Source organism: Erythrolamprus reginae, chromosome 1, assembly GCF_031021105.1.
Source record: "Erythrolamprus reginae isolate rEryReg1 chromosome 1, rEryReg1.hap1, whole genome shotgun sequence".
In the NCBI taxonomy this organism is placed as follows: Eukaryota; Metazoa; Chordata; class Lepidosauria; order Squamata; family Dipsadidae; genus Erythrolamprus; species Erythrolamprus reginae.
The window spans coordinates 312,057,648-312,078,061 of NC_091950.1; the positions used below are offsets into that span (position 1 = coordinate 312,057,648).

Here is a 20,414-nt window from a genome sequence, read left to right on the forward strand (position 1 = left end):
AAGAAAGAAAGAGAGAGAGAGAGAGAGAACAATAGAAAGAAAGACAGAAAGAAAGACAGAAAGAAAGAAAGGAAGAAAGAAAAAGAACAATAGAAAGAAAGACAAAGAAAGAAAAAGAGAGAAAGAAAAAGAAAGAAAAAGAAAGAAAAAAGAGAAAGAAAAGGAAGGAAGGAAGGAAGGAAGGAAGGAAGGAAGGAAGGAAGGAAGGAAGGAAGGAAGGAAGGAATCTTGCCAGTAGGCATGGCTTCAGAAAACCCTTTGAAACAGCACAGCAATTCGGGGCTGGAAGATATCTCAGAAGTCAACTAGTCCAACCCTGTGCAGCAGGAGAAAACCTTACATTGTCTGGATTATTTTGGTGCCTCTAACAGGGAGGAAAATTGCCACAAAGGAAAAGGAGTTTACTAGGACAAGACTGCTGTGCAGAGGAAGGCAGAGATAGTCTTTGATTTATGACTACAATTGAGATCAAAATTTTGGTTGCTAAGCAAGAGTGTTGTTAAGTCAATTTCACCATATTTTACTCAATCATGACATTTCCTGGCTCTAATAGTCATGTGCAAGCTAGGGAAGAACGTCTGAAGGCATGTGTAATGTTTTAATGTACAGAGGTTATTGTTAAATGTGTGGCAGAAAGTGGACTCTGAGTGTATTTTTCCAAATGTAGTAAGTTAGATTGAATGCGTAGTTTTAGAGGTGTGTGTGTGTGCGTGTGCATTCATAGATATAAAATATATATAGTGGATAATTATCTTTTTGTGTGCCTGTGAGTAATATGTACAGTATGTACACATATGGCATATATACATTGGATTAAATAGTATATTTGGGATGTTCAGTAGTAGTAAATAGACAGGGAAATTGTATCTCATTGAGGCCTTTGAGGTGAGAAGAGGCCAGGTACCCTAGCTCTTTACATGGGTGATGTCAAATTGGCCATGCCCACCCAGGCACATGACCACCTAGTCACATGATCCCCAAGCCACCGGACCCAGTCACATGACTGCAAAGCCACTCCCACTCACTTCTGCTCAGTCACATGGCCATCAAGCCAGGCCCACAGAATGGTAGTAAAAAAACATTGGAACCCACCCCTGCCAAAAGGGCTAACTTTTGCACATTAAAATAAATGGTTTTGGTTTAAAGGAAAAACATGATTTCCTAAATTTAAAAAGGAGTGCAAGAAACAGACTCACCAGTCAAAAACTTTCAGAGTCATGAAGTGAACCAGCAAACAGTTTATTATAAAATGTGTTTTTGCAAGAACATGGAACTGGCTATGTAGATTACACCCAGGAATAAATTTCATCAGCTTTCCTCAATACCAAACTATTTAGCTACCACAACTATTTAAAAAAATAGACATAATTTCTATGCCAGGGCTAATATTTCCAAAGCACAGAATATTGTCCACATGAAAGGAAAGGAAATCATGAAGGCCTGGTTCATGGTGCAGTGGAGGTAGTATGGGGAGAGTCTTTTTCATACCATCTTCCAAAAAGAGCTGCCACTAAAAGTGGTTTTGACAGGCCTTTTTCACTTATCATCTGTCCATCGGGCAAAACCTGGAGGCAAAAAAAAGTATACATTGAAAAATTACATACGAAAACTTTTATTGTGGAAGGAATGTGCTTGAGAATACAGATAGCTTAATCACTAAAAATTAAGCCCAGCAGCTTCCAATCATGATTATTTATTTATTTGTTGCCTTATGCAGCTTGCTATCTGAGTTGCAAAACCATCCAATTTCATCAATCTATACTGTTGCCTGTTCGAAATAAAGATAACATCTGGTTAGTATCTTGCAGGGGAAATGGACTGGAAATGGTTACTTTGTAATAGGTACTGTATCTTGCATGCCTTTTTCTTCAGACTTTGCTTTTATTTTATTATTTTATTTTATTTTATTTTATTTTATTTTATTTTATTTTATTTTATTTTATTTTATTTTATTTTATTTTATTTTATTTTATTTTATTTTATTTTATTTTATTTTATTTATTTTATTATTTTATTTTATTTTATTTTATTTTATTTTATTTTATTTTATTTTATTTTATTTTATTTTATTTATTTTATTTTATTTTATTTTATTTTATTTTATTTATTTATTTTATTATTTTATTATTTTATTTTATTTATTTTATTTTATATTTTATATTTTATTTTATTTTATTTTAAATTTATTTATTTATTTGTTTGTTTGTTTGTTTGTTTATTTATTTATTTATTTATTTATTTATTTATTTATTTAATTTGTATGCCATCCCTCTCCACAGACTCGGGGCAGCTCACAACAGTAACAGAAAACAATATATAATACAAATTCAATAATTAGAAAGCTAAAAACCCATAGTTTTAAAAAAACATGCACACAACACACCATACATAAACAGTATAGGCCTGGGGAAGATATTTCAGTTCCCCCATGCCTGACGGCAGAGGTGGGTTTTAAGGAGTTTGCGGAAGGCAAAGAGGGTGGGGGCAGTTCTAATCTCAGGGGGAAGCTGGTTCCAGAGGGTCGGGGCCGCCACAGAGAAGGCTCTTCCCCTGGGACCCGCCAAATGACATTGTTTAGTTCTTTCATTGCATTCACTTCTGATTTAGTAAAAGTGCTCTTTGAAGTTCAAAATGGACTCTGAGTTTTACTTTCCTAAATTCTGAGCGAAGCAGATCCTGACAGCAGATATGTTTTGTCACAAATTACAATATAAGCCCATTGTGGACAAAGGTTAGAACTCAGTTCAAATATGAAGCCAGACTTGAGAGGTTTATTGTTTGATTCTCTGTATAGGCTTAAACTACACTGCTCACAAAAAAAAGGGGGGGGACACAATATAACTCCAAGAAAATCAAACTTCTGTGAAATCAAACTGTCCACTTAGGAAGCAACACTGATTGACAATCAATTCCACATGCTGTTGTGCACATTCAGCGTTGTACAGAACAAACTATTCAATGAGAACATTTCATTCATTCAGATCTAGGATGTGTTCTTTGAGTGTTCCATTTGTTTATTTTTTTTTAGCAGTATATAATATGAACCCTAGATGGCAACAAAAGTGTCCTCTAGCAGGACACAGCCAAACACTCTCTTTATTATAAGCTTAGAAATTAAGAACATAGGGACTCAATTTGTCTTTCGTGGCTGAATAATTTAGTATACAACCATAGAGAAGAGGCAAGGGAGGTCAGTGTTCTAGTCCAGTCTAATGTATGCTACTTAACATGAAACCCTCACTCCTTCTAGCAAAAGTTGCTCCTCACTTACCACTGTCATGTCCCCATTGGATCCCAATTCAGAGGAGAAAGAGGAGTTGGAACCAGGACCATCCCGTAAGGATGACACATATCCTCTGGAATGTTTGAAGAGGCGATGCTGTCCCAGACCCTTCAAGTATTAGGGGAGGTGGGTTGACTAGACAAGAGCTGCCTGCCCCCACTGGCATGGGAGAGGATCAACTGCAGATAGGCAGTGGTGATGAAAGGCAGCGGATCCCTCCGATGAAGAACAGCTACCTCCCCCACTTGATCCAAGGACATGGAGACTAGAGCAGAGACAAACTCAAAGGAGGTTTGCAGGCTGCCCTGCCTCTTCTCACATGTAATACCTGGCTTGGATTGACTTAAGCAGAGACCTGAGGGATATTGCCTTTGTCAGGTTTCTGAAGTTTGAAACTTACCTTAAATTCTCCAGGAGCCAGTTGGGTCCCACTGAGCAGCACTTCAGGAAACACATGATTAGTGCTAAATGAACCGCTGAGGGAAAAGAAATTGAACCTGGTAGCAGCAGTATCAACTCGCTGGCCACATGATTTCGGTTCTGTGCCATTACACTTCAGGAGTGTGCAGATCTACAATCAGAGGAGACAAAAAAAAGGCTTATATGGAAAATCAGGTCATCCAGAATTATAGGAAAAACAGACTATGTTGTCCCCAGCAGTTGGAACCACCTACACTACCACTAAATACTAATGCATTGACATTATTTTTACTTCCATTTCTTCAGTTGGGAAGATTCCCAGAGATATTCATATAACCTCAAGCAATATAGGACAGTCTATGTTCAAGTGGTTGTAAAAATTAAAAGGAAAAGAGTAAAAGAGCAAAGAGGAAAAGACACCATTTGACACCAATATAATAAGTATATATTGAGATATAATGAAGCTATTAGGAATAATTCATTTTAAAAAAAATTCAGCCCTTTCCCTAGAAAAGGATTGTTCTATGAGAACTGTCATACATCACTCTTTTATAATCATCTCATAGAATGGCTATAACTAAAATATGTGTATTTCCAGAACAACACATGTTACAGCCAGTGAAGGGCTGCCAAAATTTTAGTACATATGGCTTATTTTGTGGGTGTGACTTACCAGCCATGGGACCAGGTGGGAGTGGCTTGACAATCATGTGACCAGGGGTGGCTCAAAGGTCATGTGACTGGCTTAAAGGTGGATGACTTGACGTCACTCATGTCAAGGGTTTGGGTTAGGGTTAGGGTGCCTGACCTCTCCTCACCTCAAAGAGATACAATTTCTCTATCTATTTACTATTACTGAACATCCAAAATATACTATTTAATTCTATGTATATATGCCATATGTGTACATACATATTACACACAGGTACACAAAAATATACATTATCTACCATATAAACTGTATGTGTAAACTCTTCTAAAATTATACACATTCAACCTCATTTACTGCAATAGGAAAAACATACCCAGACCCTAGAAATGGAAGAAAATGTCAATTTTTTTCTACCTGTTCTGCGTATCTACCAAAATTTTTCTACCGGTTCTATGTACCTGACCGTACCCATAGGAGCCCATCCCTGGTTACACCTCATGTCTGTGAGCTGCATTGGTAGCCAGTTTATTTCCAGGTGCATTTCAAGGTGTTGGTCTTAATCTTTAAAGCCCACCTTGGCCTGGGACCTGGTCATCAGAGGGACCACCTCTTCCCAATTATATCAGCCCAGTGCATCATTTCAGAAAGTCCTCAAGACCTAATGAATGTCATCAGCCCTGAGGCTCCCAGGGAACCAGAGATTTGCTTAAATGGTTCCATTGTTCCAGTATAAGTTTTTCCAGTATACTGGGCAAAAAAAATGGTTCCATTGTTGAGGTAATCATTTTTATCCTTGGTTTGCATTGAGGATTTTTATATTTGTTTTTATACTATTCATTTCTTAATGCGTGTGTGTGTTTGTGTGTGACACACACACACTATTTCTTAATGTATGTATGGTTTTCATCTGATTGTTATATGCCAAAAAAGGTCAGTTTTGGCAGCTATACAAATTTGGTAAATAAATAAATATGAAGAAAAGATGGAAGAATAGTCCTTTTGGGGAGAATGTTATTTGTGCGTATATAGCCCTGATCACGCAGAAAGTTGTTTCCCCCTTCAATTTATAGAAAGTACTTTATCATAGAAAGTTTTTTCACCTTCCATTCAGTAGAAAGTATTTTACTGAGGTCAGCCATACCCTGAGGCAATGAAGCAGATGTTTCAGGCATCTGATACTGAATGTCAAAGCTATTTACGTATATGCCATGTGGCTTTTGCTAACTTTCTAAATAGCCTGATGCCTTTGACTATGGTAAAAGATTCTAGTAAGAATAAAGTGACCAGATTATTACCTCAGCAAAGCGGGACACCATTCCAGGGGGAGGGGGGACACAGACGGATGGACGGCAGCGTGAACCCAAACTCACACAGGCTTCAACCGGGGCATGAAACCAGCTTGCTTAGGCAAAACAATCGCTGGGAGATAGGGGGGGGGGGGGAAACCTCGGCGGTCGGATCAGTTGTTCCTGAGATTGGTGCCGGTGGAGGAGGCAGGAACCGAACGAGGGGGAGCCAGAGCCACCAGTCCACGCCACTCCATCTGTGGTGCTGGGAAGAGCTGTTTGGCATCAGTCTCGCTCGGGGGCATGCCTGGAGCTGCCTCCTCGCAGCCAGACTTCCGGCTGCCACAGATTGGCCCGAACCTTCTCCTTCACTTAAGGTGACCAGACGTCCCATTTTAAAAAAATTGGGACTTTTTGAAAACACCGTGGGACGCGGGACAAATTGCCTAAAAATGGGACTGTCCCATCAAAAGCAGGACGTCTGATCACCTTAGGTAAGAAGGACAGCTTAACTGGAAATCTAATTGTTGATGATATGCCTTAGTCAGAACAATGTTCTGGTCCAGTTCAGATATGGATCTCTGCTCTTCTCCCTTCCATACATGAAACTCCCACAACCCATCATGCGTCAGTGAATGCTTTACCTGCAAATAGTATTCTCCTTCAATCACATGAAGGCCATCAAAAACACCCAGAGCATAAAATTCATCCTCTTGCTTCTCGGCCATACTGTAATTCAAATAACAGCAGAGGTTTTTCTGACAGACGGTATAGTTTCCTGCCTCATGCAATAATCCTGTAAAGGTGAAATTATCAAAATAGATGTCGCTGTGAAATACTGGGCTCTCTGGTGAGAAATGTTGAAGCCCCAATGCATACAAGCTCCAGTTGAAAGGTGGAGGGTAGGTGGGAGAAAGACGGGGACGTGCCTCAATTTCTGCAAGCAAGAGTTTGCCATTCTGGCTTTCCATATCAAAGTTATAGGCCTTCGGGCCATTGGGTGTAAAAATGCCGCTCCCTGTGAAGACAAAGGAGATGGACAGATCTGTTCATTGTTCTACCAGTAGATCACAACGGTAAAGAAGTTATTTGGAATGCAGCTTGTCAAGTTCTTGCTAGAACTGGCCTATGAAAATTTTGCTGAGCCAGAAACAAACCCAGATTCAACCTTTGGGGGATAAATACAAGAGGCCTGGATTTTGAACATGGATGAATTCATAATGTGAGTGAATGCTAAGTCATGAATAAAAGTGTGCAATAGGGTTGATATTCCTGGAGGGGTCTGTAATATGGTAAATGATTTAGTTTTACTAGATAAATGGTCAAAGCAATGGAAACTGCAGTTTAATGTTTCCAAATGTAAAATAATGCACTTGGGGAAAAGGAATCCTCAATCTGAGTATTGCATTGGCAGTTCTGTGTTAGCAAAAACTTCAGAAGAGAAGGATTTAGGGGTAGTGATTTCTGACAGTCTCAAAATGGGTGAGCAGTGTGGTCGGGCGGTAGGAAAAGCAAGTAGGATGCTTGGATGCATAGTTAGAGGTATAGCAAGCAGGAAGAGGGAGATTGTGATCCCCTTATATAGAGCGCTGGTGAGACCACATTTGGAATACTGTGTTCAGTTCTGGAGACCTCACCTACAAAAAGATATTGACAAAATTGAACGGGTCCAAAGACGGGCTACAAGAATGGTGGAAGGTCTTAAGCATAAAATGTATCAGGAAAGACTTAATGAACTCAATCTGGAGGACAGAAGGAAAAGGGGGGACATGATCGAAACATTTAAATATGTTAAAGTGTTAAATAAGGTTCAGGAGGGAAGTGTTTTTAATAGGAAAGTGAACACAAGAACAAGGGGACACAATCTGAAGTTAGTTGGGGGAAAGATCAAAAGCAACATGAGAAAATATTATTTCACTGAAAGAGTAGTAGATCCTTGGAACAAACTTCCAGCAGACGTGGTAGATAAATCCACAGTAACTGAATTTAAACATGCCTGGGATAAACATATATCCATCCTAAGATAAAATACAGAAAATAGTATAAGGGCAGACTAGATGGACCATGAGGTCTTTTTCTGCCGTCAGACTTCTATGTTTCTGTTTCTATGCTTCCAAAGCATTACAACCCAATGCACACAACATGTAAAGTAAGGCAAAGAAACCACCTTATGATTTTCTGCGAAGTGTAAAGCCAGTTGTTAGTACGTATTCATTTATATGTATTACGCATATTAAGATCTAATTTTAAACCAAGCATATAAAGATCATAATTACCAGTAATGTCCAAGCGGGGTTTGTGTATATTAGCCGCAAGGACATTCACACGCATCCCCATTGCCCAGGCTGAGTAATATTGAACAGCAGACAAAAGGGGTAGAGTATTTAACCAAGCGGTTGGAAAAAGGATGGTGTCCACCTTGAATTTTTCCACCAATGAGATGGCAGGTTCACGAAAGTTAAGCATATCAGCACAAGTGAAGACGCCAAACTTCCCAAAGGAGGTGTTGAAATTGACAAACTGTGGCTCCTTCGCAAAATCGAAGTGAATTTCTGAAGCAAAAAGGTTGTACTGTTCATAAAAAGGGAAAGGGGTGGGGAGACAGAAAGACAATTTATATCATTAGAAGAAAAATATTCCTATTAAAACATTGACGAACACATGTGATGCTGCTTTTCTAGTAGATATTTGTTCTTTACCGCTTTCCTTTACAATGTTTATAAAAGGAACGATCAGTGAAAACTAAGGTCTTGATAATAACTTGATTTTATATTTTCAAAACAAAGATGTTAACCACTGAGTGTTTCATCACCAGACCAATCCTTGAATATAGCTCATCTGTATGGAACCCACATTGCATATCGGACATAAATATATTAGAAAGTATCCAGAGATACTTAGGAGAAGAGCCCTCCACTTCTCTACTCAAAACAGAATACCTTATGCAATCAGACTCAAAATCCTGGGCTTAGAAAGCTTAGAACTACATCGCCTTCAGCATGACCTAAGCATAACATAAAATTATCTGCCACAACGTCCTTCCTGTCAACAACTTTTTCAGCTTCAACCACAACAATACACGAGCACACAACAGATACAAACTCAAAGTAAACGGCCCCAAACTTGACTGTAGAAAATACGACTTTAGCAACAGAGTGGTTAATGCCTGGAACTCACTATCTGACTCTATGGCAGTGATGGTGAACCTTTTTTTCCTCGGATGCCTAAAGAGCATGTGTGCACGCTATCGTGCATGTGCAAGTGCCCACACCCATAATTCAATGCCTGAGGAGGGTGAAAACAGCTTCCCTCCCCAACTCCCGGAGGCCCCCTGGAGGCCAGAAATGGCCTGTTTCCCAATTTCTGGTGGGTCAGTAGGCTCGTGTTTTGCCCTCCCCAGGCTCCAAAGGCTTCCCTGGAGCCAGGAGATGGTAAAAACGCCCTCCCCCATCCCTCTGGTCACCGCACCTCAAGAAGAATATAATGGAACTGGAAAAGGTGGAAAAAAGAGCAACAAGAATGATAAAGGAAATGGAGCACCTCCCATTTGCATACCAGGTTGCAACGCCTTGGTCTCTTCAGCCTTGAAAGATGGCATTTAAGGGGTGAGTTGATTGAAGTGTATAAAATCATACATGGGGTAGAAAAGGTGGATAGAGAAAAAATATTTTCTTTATCACACAATACTAGGACAAGGGGGCACTCCCTAAAGCTCATAGGTAAGAAAGTGAGGACAAATCAAGAGAAATATTTCTTCACCCAGAGGGTCGTTGGTTTATGGAATCCACTTCCAGAAGAGGTCATGACAGCTGTCAGCCTTGATAGCTTCAAGGCAGGATTAGACAGATTCATGGATGCCAAGTGTATCGGTGGTTATTGAAACAGATGTCCATGTGCCGCCTCTATGTTGGTTGAAGCAGGCAGGATTCCCTTGAGTACCATTTGTTGGGGGTCAGGAGAAAAGGAGAATCTTGCCTTCTCTTTCTGCTCAAGATCCCCAAGGATCTTGTGTGACACAGTGTGTGACACAGAATGCTGGACTCGATGGGTTTGGCCTGATTCAGCATGGCTCTTCTTATGTTCTTATGTTCTCTGGAGGCTCTCTGGAAGCCAAAAATCAGCTAGCTGGCACACATATGCATGTTGGACCTGAGCTAGGGCAATGGTTCATGTGCCAGCAGATATGGCTCCACGTGCCACCTGTGGCACCTGTGCCATAGTTTCGCCATCACTGCTCTATGGTTTCATCACCTAATCCCCCAAACTTTATCCTTAGACTGTCCACTATTGACCCCACCTGATTCCTAAGAGGCCAGTAAGGGGCGTGGATAAGTGCACCAGAGTGCTTACCATCCCTGTCTTAATGTTCCCTCTTATCAGTACTCATCTTATGTATGTAAACTATGTTATATCTATGTATATTATATCTATGTATATTACTTGGCAAATAAATAAAAATAAAAAAATAAATAAATAAAAATAAAAATAAAAATAAAAATAAATAAATAAAGTAGCCCCTGGATCAATCCTTGCTCCTTGAAGCTTTTATGGAAAGGTCAGGTGAGAGTATGTTTCTTTTAATTCAAATACATCGGCATTACTTTATATCTTGTACCATGTTTACACAGATGACTGTCTGCCTGATAGGGCTACCATGTTTAGACGGCAACTAATGGACATTACAACATTTGAAGCCTGTATTAGTCACTCTAATAATAGTTACCTTGTGATAACGGGCTAGAAACTTTCCTTCTGAATCATAAACAACATTGGTATTGTACTGATAGCGACCATCCCTGGGACACTTAGGATCACTGGAGTTGCACAGTTTCTTGTCACCCATGTTGGCAACAACATAGATGCCATAATCCTTTGCCATGCAACTGAGCCTTTTCTGCACTGGGTTAAATCCAAACCTAAAATGGAAAGGAAGAATTGAATGAGAAAGGTAGTATGGATCTAGAAATCTGGTAGATCGAGCCACAGTGCACAAATAGGTAAATGCATTCTTGCCTAGCTGGGATAAGGAAGGGAGGGAGGGAGGAAGGAATTTAAATGCTGGTTGATTCAGAAGCAGCAGATGGGAGAAGTCAGCAATAGCAAGATGCAAAAGGGCAAAATGTGCACCATGATTGTTCTGCCGGACTCTCTGGTAGGAGCCTCCCGATAATTCAAGGGTACAAATCTCAGACACACACACTTTTGAAAATTCAAAACAATGTTATCACAAAATTCAAAATAAACTAAGTGTCAGGCCAGCCTTTGAATTTACATATTAACCTTGGGCCTGACACTAAGCACTCTTTTTGTATTGCAAAGAGCACTTGTCCCAAAACAACCGGGTAGTCTGTACAATTTCCCTTAAGCAGTCATTAAGTACTTAGCTAGCAGCTGTGAAGAAACTTCACACCCCTTCTTCTTCCAAGGAAGTGACACACACACACACGTTGCTCTGCTTTAGTTTCAAAGGTGTGAAAAATCAACAAAGTCCAGAAAACAGCAACACAGGATTCCTGAAGAACTGCGATCAGATACTCTTCCACAACGGCCAAACCCACACGCTGCTATTTATAGCAGCAGCCCTAATTACTGGAGCCCCACCCAAACACAAGTGGCCATAATTCTGCGCTTGAGTGGCTCCAAGACATCTTCATCCGAATCAATGGAAGTTAAGGGAGATTGACTGCCTGGGCTGTGTGCCAAGCCCTCTTCCAAGTCACTCCCACCTTCTTTTTCGTCCAAGGAAATTAAACTCTGATCTGACTCTGTCGGCAATAACACAGGCCTATGACATGTTGAAGTTTCCCCTGCATCCACCTCCACATTCCCTGGGGCAGGAGCTGGGCCAGAGCCAACCACAACACATGATGATACAATGCTGTTTTCATAATTTATCATAAATTATGAAAACAGCATTGTATTATCATGGTGCACATTTTGCCCTTTTGCATCTTAATATTGCATGCCTAGATCACATGATTGGAGCTTGTGTCATGCAATTGCTGGTCTTCATTTGGAGGAAAACCTCTCATTCTGCATATCCCATTGTTCAGAAGTATTAACAACCTTAAAGAGATCTTTTCTTTTTTTGCATAAGAACAAATGAATATCATATTTTCCAGGAAATCTTAAGCAAAATGATATATAGACATCTTACTATCAATAAAATAGAACAGAATATATTTTTTTTATTGGCCAAGTGTGATTGGACACACAATGAATTTTTCTTGGTGAATTTGTCTCAATATATCAATGGTGGCTAGAAAAGTGACCCCAAAATAAGAGGCACATTTATTACTTGTGGTTGATTCATATTTTGCATAACTGTTTGTGTCTTCATAACATATATCAAGATTGGGGTTTGTATATTCTTTTGCGGTGTATACATTATTCTACATACTACTAAAACTCTCATCATGATCTTTAAATGGGCAGAATATTGCATTAATTTGCTGGTAGTTTTAGCTTGGCAATTCTGAGAATTTCTATTCAGGCTGTCCTGATGGAGGAATTCTGAGAATTACAAGACCCATTCTTCTGGGTGAGACTTGACCTCTGGTTAGGTCACAGCTGACCAGAATTCTAGAGTTAACTATATAACCTTCCTGACAGCCCTAAGACAGCCCTGGCTGTGGCCTTGCTTCATTCATCCAAACATAGAAACATAGAAGACTGACGGCAGAAAAAGACCTCATGGTCCATCTAGTCTGCCCTTATACTAGTTCCTGTGTTTTACCTTAGGATGGATATACAGTATGTTTATCCTAGGCATGTTTAAATTCAGTTACTGTGGATTTACCAACCACGTCTGCTGGAAGTTTGTTCCAAGGATCTACTACTCTTTCAGTGAAATAATATTTTCTCACGTTGCTTTTGATCTTTCCCCCAACTAACTTCAGATTGTGTCCCCTTGTTCTTGTGTTCACTTTCCTATTAAAAACACTTCCCTCCTGAACCTTATTTAACCCTTTAACATATTTAAATGTTTCGATCATGTCCCCCCTTTTCCTTCTGTCCTCCAGACTATACAGATTGAGTTCAAACTGTTGAGATTCAGTTACTCATATCAATTGAGGGCAACATTTTACTTAATATTATCAATTAAACATTTCCCTGTAAATGACAAAATGGTGACAAGCTGGGGGGTGGGGTTGTCTTTGTTTTTTTATTTTTTATTTTTTTATTTTTTTATTTATTAGATTCGTTTATTTTATTTACTATCTATCTATCTATCTATCTATCTATCTATCTATCTATCTATCTATCTATCTATTTATATTAGATTTGTATGCCTCCCCTCTCCGGAGATTCGGAGCGGCTCACTGGGTTTGTTTTTTCTTTTGAAGATGTTTCACTTCTCATCTAAGAAGTTTTGGTTTGGAAGATTTAGTTTTACTGATGCCATATAGCTTGGATTGTAACAGTGGTGTGCTGAAGCTTATTTGTATCTGGAATTTTTCTTTTGAGACAAGTGATAACACCACGCCTAGTGTGCCAATCAGCTGTTTCACGGTTAGGGGTTTAGCAATGGCAATGAAGCCAGCAGAACTGGTTCTTAAATATTCAGCAGCACATCACTGCCTGTAAGTGACTGGCCGTGCGAAACAGGGAGTGTCTGCTGTTGGGTCACTGTGGCCTTTTATTAATAAAGTGACTCAGATTCACGGAATTCTTGAACTGCGTAGGGATTTGTTTTGCCCTGTGAACTCTGATGAGGCAGGTAGAGTGTTCTCTTGTGAGCTCTGGTACCTCTGGCTTGGAGACAGAGGCATCGATAGCTCGTTAGGAGAGGGGATCATATACTTATCACCTTGAAGTTGGCAGTGGGTTGGCCCGGTGGTGGGTTGCTGCCGGTTCAGACCAATTGTCTTGAACCGGTGGCAGAAATTTGCCCCCACTCACTGAACTGGCAGCGATGGCTGGCTGGCCATGCCCCCGAACCAATCCTTGAAAATGGCTTGCAAATTACCCTCTGCACATGCGCAGGGGCTTCTGCATATGTGTAGAGGGTCATTTATGCAATGTGGTGTATGTGATGTCTCGTACTTCCGATGCGATGCAAACCGGTAGGGAAGGTAAGTATACTGCTCAAAAAAATAAAGGGAACACACAAATAACACATCCTAGATCTGAATGAATGAAATCTTTTCATTGAATATTTTGTTCTGTACAAAGTTGAATGTGCACAACAGCATGTGAAATTGATTGTCAATCAGTATTGCTTCCTAAGTGGACAGTTTGATTTTACAGAAGTTTGATTTACTTGGAGTTATATTGTGTTGTTTAATTGTTCCCTTTATTTTTTTTGAGCAGTGTAGAATCAACTCCTGCATTGACCGTTGCTGCAGAGTTCAGCTATTCTGGACAATTACCATCCTACCTCCACCCTACTTTTTTCTAGGAAAGGCTGTTGGGAAGGTGGTAGCGCTTGAAGTACAGGAGGCCCTAAAGGGAATAAATTTCCAGACTCTTTATATATCACAATACAGATCAGGGCATCAGATGGAAAAAGGTTCACTTGTTTTAGTGGATGACATCTCTGGTAGATGACATTTTCCAAGACCTGAGCTGGAGAAATGTCCTTTCTAAATCAACTCCTGGTTTGTTTCTACTGAACCTTGGATCCTTTTGAATTGTTTGCAAGAGTTAGGACGAAAGAGTATTTTTCTATAATGATTCTGATCCATTCTAAGTAAGTAACAGCAGCTGGTGCTTGGGAGAGAACAGAAATCCTCTCAGTGAACCCAGCACTGCAGGGATGATCCCTATCCCCCATACTTTCTAACTTTTGCATAAAATTGTTGGAAGAGGCTACCTATTGGTTTGGATTGAATCAGTGGTATAAAAAGTAATGAAGATAATCTTGATGAAGCTAGGCAGAAGCTGTTACTTAGGCAAAAGGGGATGAAATATATTTTCATCAGAATGTCCTGATGATATTTGGAAATTATACAGACAGATACCCCACACTTCATCAGAGTGTAAGAAGTGGTGCAGGCTGATTAGATTTGCAAGATTCTATTGCTATAGCCAATCTCAAAGTATCCTAAGCTTTCCTGTGGAGTTGATTTTATGCTCTGATATACCTAATGGGGCTGACATCTCTGCTGATAATATCCACATGTTTCAACCCAAAGCCAGTCCAGAAGTTGAGTGGACTCTTGATCTGGTGTCTACAGGCTGGGTCAGATACATATTCAGACAGGGAAGTACTTCCCCAAAGGAAATTAGTTTGATTTTTATAGACAATTATGCTCTCAGATATACAAAAGTCCAGAAAACTAAGGAATTTAAAATATGAGCATAGAAATAGCATTTAGATTTATATACCGCCTCACAATGCTTTACAGCCCTCTCTAAGTGGTTTACAGAGAGAAAGCATATTGCCCCCAAGAATCTGGGTCCTCATTTTACCGACCTTGGAAGAATGGAAGGCTGAGTCAATCTTGAGCCTACTGACATTCAGTCTGCCAAACTGCTGGCAGCTGTAGTAGCTTGCAGTACTGCACTCTAAGTACTGCACCTAGTGCCATCTAGTGACAGACATCGGGGCAGACAAGTTTGCAACTGGTTTTCAATTCAGCCTGATACAGTAGAACCCCGACTTACGAGACTAATTGGTTCCGGAAGGAGGCTCGTAAGTCGGAACGCTCGTATGACGAAACATTGTTTCCCATAGGAAACAATGTAAAGTCAATTAATCCGTGCAACAACAAAAAAACCCGCTGCCGCCGAACGTGGAAGTTAGCGTTCAGCTTCAGGAGACAGCTGCGAAGCGGCGCGCGTGTTTTAAAATGTCGCAGCCGGCCTGGGGGGCTCGGGGGGGTGCTGGCAAGCCCCCCAGGCTGGCTGCGATGTTTTAAAACACCCGCGCCGCTTCGCAGCTGTCTCCTGAAGCCGAACGCGGAAGTTAGCATTCGGCTTCAGGAGACAGCTGCGAAGCGGGGCGGGTGTTTTAAAACGTCGCAGCTGGCCTGGGGGGCTCGGGGGGGTGCTGGCAAGCCCCCCAGGCCGGCTGCGACGTTTTAAAACACGCGCGCCGCTTCGCAGCTGTCTCCTGAAGCCGAACGCGGAAGTTAGCATTCGGCTTCAGGAGACAGCTGCGAAGCGGGGCGGGTGTTTTAAAACGTCGCAGCTGGCCTGGGGGGCTCGGGGGGTGCTGGCAAGCCCCCCAGGCCGGCTGCGACGTTTTAAAACATGCGCGCCGCTTCGCAGCTGTCTCCTGAAGCCGAACGCGGAAGTTAGCATTCGGCTTCAGGAGACAGCTGCGAAGCGGGGCGGGTGTTTTAAAACGTCGCAGCTGGCCTGGGGGGCTCGGGGGTGCTGGCAAGCCCCCCAGGCTGGCTGCGACGTTTTAAAACACGCGCGCCGCTTCGCAGCTGTCTCCTGAAGCCGAACGCGGAAGTTAGCATTCGGCTTCAGGAGACAGCTGCGAAGCGGGGCGGGTGTTTTAAAACGTCGCAGCCGGCCTGGGGGGCTCGGGGGGGTGCTGGCAAGCCCCCCAGGCCGGCTGCGACGTTTTAAAACACGCGCGCCGCTTCGCAGCTGTCTCCTGAAGCCGAACGCTAACTTCCGTGTTCGGCTTCAGGAGACAGCTGCGAAGCGGCTTGCCAGCACCCCCCCGAGCCCCCAAGGCCGGCTGCAACCTTTTAAAACACGCGCACCGCTTCGCAGCTGTCTCCTGAAGCCGAACGCGGAAGTTAGCGTTCGGCTTCAGGAGACAGCTCCTTGGCGCTCGTATCCCGAATGTGAGCTCGGGAGGCGAACAAAAATGTCGCTCCCCTCCCAGTTCTTATCTCGAGTAGCTCGTAAGTAGAGCTGCTCGTATGTCGAGGTTCCACTGTACAATATTTTTAGAACTCTGTAATACTAAACATAAGCTAATAAAAGAAATACGCAAAAATGTGTATGCACATTTTCTGTGAGAGACTTGTTTAATTATGGCAGCATACTGCTCAAAGAACCAAGCTTTAATAAATTTAAATACAGAAAGTATTTTTTTTAAATGAGAAATCAAATTTTAGTGAGAATCACTTGCAAAACTCACATTGTAACAGCATTTCCTAATTGCATGTGCAATCTTACTCAAACAAAATCCAAGAAGAGCATAATAAAATATTTTATATATGAGGTAAATAAAGTTGTGTAGCTATTCTTAATTATCCAGCAACATATAATTCTGCCTCTGCTGTTCTTAATTATCCAGCAACATATAATTCTGCCTCTGCTGTACAAATGCCAATTGGAATTACTGTTGTGTACAGACAGTATTAGAAAAACCCACTGTTAGTTCATTATAACAGTGTTTCCCAACCTTGGCCACTTGAAGATATCTGGACTTCAACTCCCAGAATTCCCCAGCCAGCATTGGAGAAGTATGCTTGTAAGTAACTGAGATTCATTATATTACTTTGTGTATCAAACTTATTTATATATAAATTTATATGCAACCCATCACACTTGCCAAAATGACTCTTCACCCTCAAGGAGATTCTATTTACATTTGATGAGATTACCTTTCTGGATCATTGCACGGAATCCAGTTTACTTCAGGATCTGGTATATCTTCAAGATAAGGATAAATTGTTTCCCGAGTAAAGACCCACCCATAAATGCCATCTTCAGGAGTCACAATGATACGGGCTCCCTACAAAAAGAAAATAATAATTCAATCAAGAGATTACATTGCTTCCAAGAACAAAGAAGATGGTACTTACTATGCCTATATGTGTTGTACCTGTTCAGCAGCTGTTTTAATGGCTTCTTCTAAGATGTCTAGGTTTCTATTCATCAAATTCAGGGCTTCTTCTGAAGAGACAAGTTTTGGGGTGGGTCCTGTAAGTATAACGGCATGTTCATAGATGGCAGCAAGGAATGTTTCCACAGCAGAGGCCCCAAGAATAACCCCAGTCAGGAAGAAAACCCAAAAGTGAGGCTGGAAGGCAATCATGCCTACAGAGCCTAATTCTAGCTTAAACTGAAACCAAATGGGAGGTCTGTTTAGCTTAATAAGAAGGGAGGGATGGAGTTATTTGGTGAGTGACTATTTCCCTATTACATCACCAGCTACTCTATTAGAAAAGTATCTTACTAAACATAGTGATTACCACATTACATCCTTTGTACCCAAACTTCCTGAAAGTATAATTATCTTTATTACGAAACATATTATAAGAGACAGAGACAGCATTCAGTTCCTGAAATGAAGTTAATTTGACCTACCTGACATAGCAACTTGGAAATTCCCCATTCAGATTTCAAAGACACTTGGTAGGAACATTCACCCAATTATAGTATTTTGTATTCCACAACCAGATCAGAAACATAACTTTTTCTAAAAAATTACCAGAGATAATAGGAAAATACAACTCCGTCGTCTCCGTTCCGACTTAACAATAGTTCATAAAATCATATACCAAAACGTCCTTCCAGTTAGTTACTACTTCACCTTCAACCGCAACAACACACAAGCACATAATAGATTAATTACGTAACTAAATGTCGACTGCTCTAAAATAGACTGCAGAAAATACGACTTCAGCAATAGAGTAATCAACGCCTGGAATGCTTTACCCGACTCTGTGGTTTCTACTCCTAACCCCAAAACCTTTAACCATAGATTATCTACAATTGACCTCTCCCCCTTTCTAAGAGGTCTGTAAAGGGCGTGCATAAGTGCACCATTATGCCTACCGTCCCTGTCCTCCTATTCTATTATCTTCTATCATTACTTTTCATCATTACTTTTCTAATGTTTTATTTCTACAAATTATCATACCATAATTTTTTGACAATAATTAATTAACTAATTATAGGGGGCTCTGTTAAGCTACACACTAGATTTCAGTAAATGGAGGGGGCACTTAAACTTCCTTTCATATTTAAATATGAATGTAACTTTTCCCTTTTGGATAAATGAAAATTATTGTTGCTTAAACTTAAATGGGACTTAACCTCTCCCAGCCTTCCCAAAAAAGTGACTCTGGAGAGAGCTTTGTTTTTGAAAAATGAGACAACTTACTGAAGAAAATCCGGAGAGGCCATCTTGCCACAGGACAACTTGTTGCAGCCAACACACCATGGGACAACTTGCCATGGGACAATCCATGCAGGTAACTCAATGCAATAAATATTACTCACCACCAGTGATGGGTTGCCAAAGTTTTTACTGCCACACTGTGGGTGTGGCTTATTTTGTAGGTGTGGCTTGAGGGTCATGTGACCGGGTTGGAGTAGCTTGTCGGCCATGTGACCAGGTGGGAATGGCTTGATAATCATGTGACCAGGAATGGCTTAAATGTCATGGGACTGGGTGGCAGTGGCTTACTAACCAAGATAAGTTTTCAAATAGGTGCTTGGACTCTTTTTCAGTTGATTAAGTCACATTATTTGAATAGCCATAAAAAGGACAAATGATAGACAGGATTATTTGTTGAGGAGCACAGTAACATTTTAAGGTTTTGTATTGAACCCACAAGTAGCTCAATTTTCTTTAATTGTTATAAAAGTTCAGTTCTAGATAGTGATAAAAATGATTTAAAGCATTTATGGATAAAAACATACTATTTAATTATTTCCTATTTTAAATGTAATTAAGGATCATACTGAGGTATTGGAGAAGGAAGGACAATAAAAAAAACTATTACTGCCCACCACCATTTCTTCTCATTATTTCCGTTGACAAAAACATATTTTCCTTTTTTCCTTCTGTGCTCGTCTGGCCAGCATGTCACCAGGGCAAACAGAACGTTATCACCTTCCCACCAAAGTGGTACCCATTGTGTTGTCTGTGACCGGCCTGGCCGCCCTTGGGCTCCGCAGGCAGCACCTTCCCAGCACCGCCCCCATGCTGGTTTCCCGTTGAAGAGCGGCCGTTATTCTGCTCTTCAACGAGGCTCTGCTCGCTGCTGCTGCTGCTCAGCCCGCTCCTTCACACACACACACACCCCGCACACAGGAACAGCATCGGCGCCATGTGGGGGAAAAGGGGTGGTCAGCCTCCCCCCACATCCCAGAGGCACATGGCGGGGTGCAAAGTTCACCCTGAGGCAGCGCTGAGGGAGGAGGTGGGGATTGTGCCCGGAGGAGGCGGTGAGTCTCTGTGCCTGCTCACTGAGGCATCTCCAAGGCCAAGGTAACGGAAGGCCTGCCAAAAGCCAAGCTGGGCACAACTTACACACACACCTCCTCCTCCTCTCTTGAGTTGTCAGCTCCTGTTTGCAGAATGGGGATTGAATGGGAGTCCGGGGTCGGAGGGTGGAGGCTTGTTGGGTGAGTCCTCTGTGAGGAGAGAAGAGGGAGGATGAAAGAGGGAAGAGAGAGAGAGAAGTGGAGAGAAAGAAATAAAAGGGAAAGAGAAGGGAAAGAGAGGGAGGAAAATAGAAGTGGAGAGGAAGGAAGGAGGGAGGGAGGGGAGGAAGGAAGAGAGAGAGAGAGAAAGAGGATCCCTGGCCTTGGATCCCTTTCCAAGCCAGCATCAGGCTGCCGGGGGGGGGGGGCTCAGCAGCTTCTTCCCCACCCCCAAAACGTGAAGGCGAAACCCCGAGGACCCAGGAGAGGAGTCGATCGTCCTCAGATGGCTCAGATGGCTGTAAAACCAGGACGTTCTGTGTGAAACCAGAGGATAAGCTCTGAAGAAGTGGGGTAGGCTGCTGGCTGGTTCCCATAGACAGGGATGGAGGCAAAGAGACAAGAGGGAAAAAGAAATGGGGGACTGAGAAAATGATGGAAAGAATGAGGGAAGGGAACAACAAACAAATGAGAGAGAGAAGGG

General features: G+C 41.5%; 1 protein-coding gene across 3 annotated transcripts; it reads right to left on the reverse strand.

Annotated features, from left to right (window-relative positions):
* Positions 1–1,223: 1,223 nt before the first annotated feature.
* On the reverse strand, positions 1,224–18,721 carry LOC139161110 (pantetheinase-like). Of its 3 annotated transcripts, none has more exons than XM_070739841.1 (8): positions 18,663–18,721; positions 17,379–17,476; positions 17,158–17,288; positions 10,365–10,557; positions 7,918–8,212; positions 6,286–6,659; positions 3,684–3,854; positions 1,224–1,565 (listed from the first exon to the last, which is right to left on the reverse strand). In XM_070739841.1, the coding sequence occupies exons 2-8, from the start codon at positions 17,430–17,432 to the stop codon at positions 1,446–1,448; spliced, it is 1,338 nt and encodes a 445-aa protein (XP_070595942.1). In that variant the 5' UTR covers positions 17,433–17,476; positions 18,663–18,721; the 3' UTR covers positions 1,224–1,445. The 3 variants fall into 3 exon arrangements, with proteins under 3 accessions (XP_070595942.1, XP_070595932.1, XP_070595923.1); XM_070739831.1 differs by lacking the exon at positions 18,663–18,721 and adding an exon at positions 17,864–17,975; XM_070739822.1 differs by lacking the exon at positions 18,663–18,721 and having other exon boundaries at positions 17,379–17,614.
* Between the last annotated feature and the right edge of the window lie 1,693 nt (positions 18,722–20,414).